The sequence below is a fragment of the Arachis ipaensis genome, chromosome B05 (genome assembly GCF_000816755.2).
Source record: "Arachis ipaensis cultivar K30076 chromosome B05, Araip1.1, whole genome shotgun sequence".
In the NCBI taxonomy this organism is placed as follows: domain Eukaryota; kingdom Viridiplantae; phylum Streptophyta; class Magnoliopsida; order Fabales; family Fabaceae; genus Arachis; species Arachis ipaensis.
Window position 1 is genome coordinate 134,019,852 of NC_029789.2, and position 9,765 is coordinate 134,029,616.

Genomic DNA, 9,765 nt, shown 5'->3' on the forward strand with positions numbered 1-9,765 from the left:
TAATTAAAAATCAAATAAAAAAAATCTATTGGTTCCGTAGTATAGTTACAGAAGAAAGAGATTTGGTGTTATCAGCACTATAAGTAAATGGTAATTGAAGAAAGCTGTAATTATGCGTGAGAGCATAGATACAACAGTGGTAGCAGAACAAGAAGACAACGGTGATTATAATGTAGAGTTGAAGGATTATTTGTTGGTTGAGATTTGAAAAGGATGCAGAGAAAGAACATAGGAGGAAGGAGTTTGGATGGGGTTCATGATTGGTGTTCGAGAATTGGAGTTTTCCTACTCATTACCTAATCTGTAATCCATGCATGACTTCGTAAAATGAAGGATGAAACTTGAAGATTGTGAGTAATGTAGGAAACTGAACCAAAAAAGATATGTGGGAACTGTTAAGACATACTCTTACGATGAGAACATTGGAGCGCGTTAGATCCATTAGGGCAATAGCAGGTAAATGCATGCGTATCGTTCCTCCCGCAGGTTCCTTTACTATCCAAGCATCTCATACAATCTTGAGAATAAGTAGAGTTCACCGACACACCTTTACCGAAATGCAGAGCAGAAGCATCATCAACTCCGACCCCGTTCAACACAACAGCCTCAGCAGCCACTTGGATACGATGATGGCAATTCTTAAGCTCTTGATGACTTCCCAGCACCTCTTTTTCCGTACCATTGTAATACACAACATCACCGCACCCTAGGCTATGATTATCTGGATAGGAGTAGGTGCAATTATAGAATATGGTGATGTTGTGGACTTTTTGGTTGTATATTAAGAGAGGGTAATTCAGAGAATAACCGGAATCCCAAGAGCAAACATCAGGTCCTCTGTCAGCCACTGTATAGGGCAGCAATTTCACCCCGTTGTCATGGTCATCATCATTCGCCACACCGAATCGTTTGGAGCCCATTTCAATGTAAGTATACTGCTCCTCCGTGCAGAAAAGCTGGAGTTTGTCATCGCCGCCACACTGGCGGGGTCGTTCTTTCCCCCAGAAAGGGTAGTATGCTTCTAGTGTGCCACATTGATATGGATGGCTGCACAGAGAGTGATTATCGGAAGGTGGTGATTGAGACAGGGATGGTGGCAAAGCGGTCATCAGCAACAGAGACACGATGATCCCTATGGATGCAAGCACCATGGGGAGTTCGCTATTGATCTGATGGTGTGAACGTTATTGGAAAAATAATGGCGACGGTTGCCATGACTGTAGTTGATTTTTCATTTTCCAGTTGAGGGAGGTGTTGAATGTTGACCGCTGTCATGGAAAACTATACTATATGTCACGAGTTAGGCAGAGTCAGTCAACCCCGATTACCAACCATTTTCCTAATGCTATGCTGCATTGCTGCATGTTTTATTTTCACTTCATCCTTTAACAATAAATAACTACCTAGTTGTGACGTTAGTTAATTCCGAACCTGTCTATTTCTTGAAAGGATGATTTATCCTTCATGAAAAAGTTAATACTCAATTTGGTCTCAAATTTGTACTAAAACTTCAATTTAGTTTATAAAATTTTAATTATTTTTTTAATCCTAAAACTTTGTAAACGTGGTTCACATTAATCCTTAGAACAATATCCGAGACAAAAATATTAATGAAACATTGACATAGACAACCAAATATCATGCTAAAACTTATAAAATGATATCATTTTAGTTTTTGGCTCAAATAGCCTAAAAATGACGCCGAATCACTTGCTTTAGGAAGAAAATTTTCAATAAATATCACTTACGATGTTTTTTTCGGGCTATTTGAGTGCCAAAACAAAAACAAGGTCGTTTTACAGAGTCCAACGTAGTATTCAGCTGTCCACATTAGCGTTCCGTTAGGTTGCATTTGTTTACATGCACCACAAGAAAAACGATGAGTATCGTTGGATTATTTACCGTCTTCCTTGGGTTGACGGTATAAATATAACTAGAAACTTCTTATCGTCGGATTTATTTTGTCCAATGTTAATTACCGGCAAATTTTCGGTCCGTCTTTTCAATGGAATTGGCAAGATTGTTGATAGTTACAAATCCGACGGTAACTATGGCATCGTTTCACGTGTTTAGGCACCATATTACTGTCAAATTTGTCTAACAATAAATTCGACAATAATGTTAATTTTATAAACCTTAAATTTTTTTGGCACACTTAAGCCACAATTAGGCGACTTTTGTTAACAAAATTGTTAGCAGAACTTTAACGTCGCCAAAAATCAAGAAATTATTAAAAAATAAATAGTTTGAATGAAATAAAAGTTCACAAATGTAGAATAAAATGAAGTAGACAAACAAAAATGCATAAAACCCTAAATCTTACAAATCTCAGTAATCTTCGTCATCGTCGGCGTCGCAGTCCCCCTCCTGAGGCGGTAGGGGAGGTGTTGCCGTCGGTGCCCTACCAGCAGCGTCGCCGCTGGAACCAGCGCGTATCTGTTGGTTGTACTCTTCCATTTACTGTTGCAACTGATCGAGCTACTCCAACTTTTCTGTCAAGTCGAAGTTGACGACAACGCATGCAAGAATCTTTTGATACCTCTGCTTAGACTATTCCGCCTGCTGGTGAAACTCCTCTGTTAGCTTCTGCACCTCCTCCCTCAAGTCGACAACTTCCTGGAGATCAGCAGGGCTAGTGGCAGAGGCAAACGCAGAGGAAGCCACCAACGCGGAGCGGAAGTCACTGGCAAAGAATGACCCCAACCCGAAGCGGCAATTCTTGGTGGGATTTAGAGGCAGTCTCACGCCATATCCTATCGGGATCCACGACGGAGGTCTCGGAGCCGGCTTCATCGACCCCATTAGGCGGCTGAGATTGCTAGGTCGCGAGCTCCAACCTCTTCGTGTACTCTTCCTACGTTACACACGTTAGTTGTGATTAGGATAATAGTTAAATAATTGACTTTAAACCAAATAAAGTTGAAACTTAGGATTAATTTAAACTCACATAATGGGCTGTAGACCGCTCGTCAGCAAATCTCTCATTGTTTGCCTTCAAAGTATAGATATATTTGAAGGTCTTCGATGTCAGTGTCACCTCACGATCTAACAAATTAGACTACAAATTAATATATCAACTAACCAATAAAATAAACGAACAAATTAAATAATGATAGAAAAATATAAGTATGAACTAAAATATTAATTGTAATTTCGAAAACATAATTTTAATTGTTTCGATTTCACTGAAAATGTTATGAAAATTTCGACAGAATCTCCCCTAAAATTTGGATTTAGCCACATCCTTGAAGAGTTTCATCTAACATTTTCCAACAATTTTAGAGCCTAATTTAACCTATTCTAACCTATCTTAACCACCTAAATCCACTAAAATAGAAAATTAAACTAACATTTACTCTACTAACTAATTAATTAAATTGATATAAAAAAGAAAAGTAAAAAACTAATTCAAGTAACTATTAAAACATTAAACAACACCAAAATTCTTACCAGTCTAGTCTTCGTCTTCATGACGGTCGCCGATCCACCCGTATACCTCAATGACTTGGGCGAAGCCCTGTTAGCGACATTCGTTAGACGGTGATGCTTAAACCCCTCGTTATCTCTAAAATAAGTCTCCAAGTCATTCTTGATGTTTGGACAGATCCACAATGTCAGGTGGTCTTTCCCCTGACGAACGTCACTCATCATCTATTGAAACCGCTTGGCGACGTAGTGGTCATAGGTCTTCATGATCATGACATTGTGTTCTGTATCCTATATGAATTTCAACTACACAAAGTGATTCACCAAAATTAGTTAGTCAGAATGAAATACAGTTCCTATACAGTTAAGTAATTCAAACAAAATTGGGTTCTTACCGCCCATTTCTGAAACCAACGCTCTCTCACATCAACTGGTATCTGCGTGTAGGTTGGCCATGGGTGGTCGTACATGGACTTAATGACCTCGGATATCTCCTGTGTTCATGCATTGGGGTTTGGTGCAAACCTATTAGAGACAACATCTCAAATTGACAAACACATAAGATATACAAACTTAATATTAAACAAATTAAACTCACGATTGAATTCCATCGGACCAAATTCTCAGTCGGATGACGGGCGGTGGTGGAGGAGCATCCTGCTTGGGGGCATTGGAGGAATCACCCACCGCAGGCTCTGTCGATGTCGTCATTGCTTTTGCAGGGGGCATAGCAGAAGGAGGTACCCAGTTCAGGTTTGGGACCATGATAAATTGCTGGTTTGATGGTTCTGCCTATGATGTTATAGGTTGACAGGGTAGCCGGGGTAGGGAGCGATGACTAGGCAGCCCTGGGAGATTTGGTGAAAGCTCACTCTCTTCTGTGACCACGTGACGCACTCAACCTACCCCTGCTATCCGTCATCATGTCTGTACAACAAATATATTAGTAACATATTAATAACATAACAAACACTAATAAATAATAACATAAGAATAAACTCAAGAAGTAACAAATAATTCTAAAAGTATTTTAGTTTAGTAAATTTAAAAAAAAAAGAGAAATTACATAGTATTTTAGTTTCAAAATAATTAAATTAGAATGAATAAGTGTTTTGGTTAGTTTAGCAAAGTAACAAGTGCCTATAGAGCACTAAAACACTAATTGCAAAGGAAAAAATTTTCTTTTGTAAGAACCAAAATGAATATATACATATATAGTTCTCTTTTAAATGCCATAAATATTTATCATAATACCAACTTAACAAAATCAAAAACATAAACTAAGATCAAAATAAATATTCAAATTAATAATTGCACACAAATACAGCAACCCAACAATTGATTATAACAATTTCAAAAATATAATTTTAATTTTTTCGATTTAATTGAAAATCTTATAAAAATTTTAACAGAGTCTCCCCTAACATTTGGATTTCTCCACCCTTCAAGGGTTCCATCCAAACCAAATATCCATCAACACTATAAACGAGATAAAGTTAAATGCCACCTATAAAAGCAATTCGTTGACAGATGGGTTGGGACCACTCTTGACCCACATTTCTCTCCTTTCCCTCCATCCTTAGGCTAGTTTCTTGATATTTCTGAGTTCTTAGATCGGTATGGTATGCAACCCTGACATAAATTGGCTGAACGCGACCTGGCACATTGCGGGAGCCATCGACTTCGAGGTTGGTGCTATCTTTTGTGTTTCAGATTAATAATTGACTGTGTTTTAATTAGTGAATAGACGGCATAGATACATATTTAGGTAACACAGAGTATGCTAGTTGACAAATATGGATTAAAATATTTATAAGTAGTTAACTTAATTTATAGTGAACTTCTTATTTATAGGGAAGGCTTGTTGACAACTTAGTTAGCAGAAGTTAAGTTTATTCATAGCAAAAATTTGAGAAGTATGTTAGTTGGCAAATAGGAATAATAAATGCTATTCATTCTGATGTTTATCTGATGATGATTATCTGAGTTGCATATGATATTTTTAAGAATAGATCTGAACATGCTAAAGAAGTTAGTTTGAATTCTTGTATTTGTAACTTTTTTGCCTTTTAAACAGAGGGCTCGCCTTTTATTGCCTAGGCGGGTTAGTCACACACTTGCATCCACGGATGCCATTGTCCCTTACCTGAGAGAAGCCGGGTTTAGTGACACGGTGTAGTTCAGGGACTTTGTTTTTGACAACTCCCTGATTACTGCATTTGTGGAGTGATAGCGTTCGGAGACCGACACTTTCTACTTGCCATGAGATGAGTGCACCATCACCCTATAGGATATTGTGTACCACCTTGGGTTATGCACAGATGGAGACCAGTGGGTAGGTCCCTACGTGACTTCCAGACTTGGCACCAAGATGACTTGGCTCAGGGACCGAGTCCGGCAGATGCCAGCCACCAATGATCCAGACACCCTCCGATAGTACACTAGGTGCTATATCATGCTGTCGATCGACGGATACCTGATGACCGACAAGTCTATCAATTAGGTGCACATCAGGTGGTTGCCATTGTTGGCGGACTTTGGGAGGTGCAGCGGTCTTTCTTGGGGGTCTGTTGTGCTTGCATAGACGTACCATTCCTTGTGCCATGCAGCATGTCGTGATACGACGGGCATCGCCGGCTGCACACTGCTTCTTATGTCCTTGATATACCACAAGTTTTCACAGCGGCGTCCTGAGAACAGCCACATTCTAACATTTCCACTAGCAATGAGGTAACCGTTTGCGTTTTGATATTTTTTTATTTCTAATTATTGAATTCAATTTTTACCTGCACGGGTTGACATATGTAAATTTCTTTGTTTATTTAACAGGTTGATAGGAATGTCGCATCAGACTAGGGACCACCATGCACAGAGGGTTCTTCGCTGGCGTACGTTGTTAGACCAACTCGCTTTAGACAAGGTATACCCTTATCTTTACTTTGTTAAATGTTACACTTATGCGTCATTTAGTAGTGAATTGCTTCTTACGGAAATATGATGTTGTGCATTGTAGCTTCATTGGACGCCGTACGTTGATGACCGGTTGCAGGCCATTACACCGAAGTGGGTGAGGACTCCTCGTGAGTGGAGGACTTGGTTGTCTGTTGTCCCACTTGTGTTCTTCAACATTATGGAGTTTTACCAGCCTAACCGGGTGAAGCGCCAGTTCAAAGGTGAGCAGCTGGTCCCGGTCGACTCAGTCAATGTCGACTGGTTTCTCACTAGTACTGGACGAGGAGAGGATGTACGATGGCCAACCAGGCTGCATGAGCCTGGTACGATGGTTTTAGGGCTCGGTTTGAGGCCGTCCACATGATCACCGTTCAGCCCACCGCAGATGACAGGCCAACACTAGAGTATTGGGAGTGGTACTAGCAGGCTTGTAAGGTGAGACATCTGTCAGGTGAGGATGTGCTAGATGATCCTAGACTTGCGACAATTCTTGACGATGTTCAACCCACGCTTAGTCAGCCCATAGAGGTCCTGCAGTTTCCAGCAGATGTTCCTGATCACCAGAGGCGTGCCAGGGAGGTGCGCCCAGACACGAGAAGGCCCGCCCGGAAGGAGCGAGGGGCGAGGGATTCCGAGGAGGAGCTGCAGGGCCTCGACGAGAGCAAGCCCGACCCCGTAGGTAGAGGTAGGACGTGGAGTCGGAGGAGGAGGCGGAGTTCAACAGGCATGAGGATCATGGCGACATACTCAATGCTGTCGATGAGTTACCACCACCACCACCACCATCACCACCTCCTCCACCACCACCAGGTCCACCAGCATCATCAGCACCACCGGTGAGCCACTTTGCCCATGACAACCCGTTCACAGCTCCTCCGGGGTGGGTCGACCTCCGGTGAGCTACTTTGCCCATGTTCCAGATTGCAGAGCAATTTTGTGTTGCGAGAGAGCATGGTGCTGCATATGGGGTCCCATTCTCTACCCCACCTGCTACGACATCAATCTGGGTGCCTCAAATGCCTCCCGGTGCATCTTCCTCCCATGGTCCAAGTTAGCGGCCTGGGTTTCAGTATGCCACACTGCCCTCTACTGACTACGGCCGATTGCTGATGACCTCACAGTGGATGCCTCCTCCTCCGCAGTATCCACCACCATTTCAGGCTCAGCCTCTAATGCTGCATATCCGTACTATCCTTAGCCTCCTCCACCCTCGTAACATGCAGCAGCCCCTCCTTCACCACCAGCTCAACAAGACACGCATGCCCGCAGACTTGCTTGTCAGACACGACCTCCACCGTGTGGGACTGAGGAGCATTTTCATTACCATGGGACCAGCATCGTTGACGATTAGTACTTTCGTACTTTATCCTTTTTGTTTACTATAGTGGTAGAATGATACTTTAATACTTTTTTATATATGTTTACTGTAGTGATCTTGTAACTCGTTGGTTGAAAATGTTGTATGAACTGGCATTACTTGACTTATTTATTTACTCATTATCTTTTTTTGTCACCCATTATGTATGCAAATCATTAGTATAAGGTAGAAAACAACATTAACAATGACAACTATAAAAAATAAAATAAAAGCAACATTAACAACGGCAACAACAAAACTAAAATGAAAATAACTTAATGAAACATAATGGATCCACTACCACATTGTGATGCTTTGAAGTACAAAATGAAATGACAACATTATTAACAGCTACTAGATGTCATCCGTGGGTTGATTCGGACAACCCAGCCGAGTATGACCAACTTGTCGACATAATGTACATCGTTTCCCTTGACATTCCACCTCGTTCATGTTGCTGCGGAACCTGGTAGAAACTGGCCTACCAGTTGCCTTCCTCCTCATGGCTGAATTCGGCTGCAAACGCGTATCGTACCACAATGGCCAGAGCTTCTCGTCAGGGATAGGCGGAAACTCCATCGCGTACACCTTAAAGATAGTCTCTTGCAAGTAGACTTGATGCACATACGGACCCCACTCCACGCTGGCGGTTGCATAAGATGCAAGTGTGTGACGGCACGGAAAATGAAGGGACTGAAAAAGCCTGCAATCACATGTCCCCTCCCTTAATCGGACACGAAATGAACCCTAACTCCACCCCTCAAACGGCTCCAACTCTGCAACTACAAATACTAAAGCCCTCCTGTCACAGTATGTAACACGCATCTTTTGGATTCCCTCGCTATTTTTCTCAATCGCAGCCTACAGCCACTGTGAAAACCGGTTACCCCCGACCATCTCCTCTAAAATTTAGACTCTGTCACCCTCCAAGGGTCCTAACCAAACCATTTCTTAAACTCTTTTTAACCATTTCCAAATAGCAAAATCATTTTTAATAATCAAACCATTTTCAAATGTTAACTCCTTTTCGTTAATCGGATCGTTTCCAAATATCAAATCCTTTACAAGTTTGTTTTAAATCAAATTTCAATATCAAATCAGGTTCAATATCAAACCAAATTTCAACATTAAATCTCTTCCAAACCAAACCCATTCCAACATTAAATCTTTTCTAAAATCAAATTATTTCTAAAATTAAACTAAATTCCAATAAATCTTTTTCAGCAATTCAAGAAACCCCAATTCAACAACATCACCAACTATTCAAAATATTCAACTTTCTCAATTAATCAATCAGTCAATCAAACAATTTCATTCATCAAAACAACTCAATTCAATCTATATGACTTACGAAATCACAAAAATAGAATATATTTTCACATCAATATCTATTTATAACAATTTTGCGATATAAAATAAGTTTTAAGAAAAATCCTACCTCGATCGCGACTCAATTATGCGACAAAACTCTTTTTCCTCACGACCCGCAGCAGCGGCAGCTTCAATCACGACTTGCAATAACCAGAACTCAACCTTATGTTACCAAAATCTCAGAATCTCTAACCAAACACAACAGAATACTGATTTTCAAAGGTTCCAAAACGTAAACGCTTACCGTAACAAAGGAGTAATAACTGAAACAAACCACAGAAGCTTCGGCGGTGGTTCTGGCGGCCACAAAACCGTTCCTAGCGGCCAGAATCATGGTGACAACCTTCTCCTCCTCTGGCAGTGACTCCCACAACAACAACCTCCAAGTTCACTCTCCCACTCAAGCTTCTCTCCACGGCCACGGTGGACCCAGCGGCGACAGCAGCGACGGGATAGCGACGGGCCTTCGGCGGCAGCGAACAGAATGGCAGTAGTATGAACGGCGTGCAGGCAATAGCGAGGATGAGCTGGGTGTGACGAACGACAGCGACTCTTCCTCCTCTTCGCGTTGGGTTCTCCTCCTCCCGGTGACCCAGCTGCGGCGGTGACGAACCACAACCGTGGCACGGTCTGCGGTGATGGCGCGGCGGTTCCGGTCC

General features: G+C 41.6%; 1 protein-coding gene across 3 annotated transcripts in view; it reads right to left on the bottom strand.

Moving 5' to 3' along the window:
* The window catches only part of LOC107641192 (LEAF RUST 10 DISEASE-RESISTANCE LOCUS RECEPTOR-LIKE PROTEIN KINASE-like 2.4), a 76,104-nt gene that overhangs the window by 2,549 nt on the left and 63,790 nt on the right, over positions 1-9,765 (bottom strand). The window contains exon 3 of one of the 3 annotated variants that reach the window (XM_021102875.1): positions 407-701. The exons of the other annotated variants lie outside the window; for them this stretch is intronic. Coding sequence (XP_020958534.1) covers positions 407-701 — 295 coding nt within the window. The remainder of the gene's footprint in view (positions 1-406; positions 702-9,765) is intronic. 3 annotated transcript variants of the gene reach the window in all.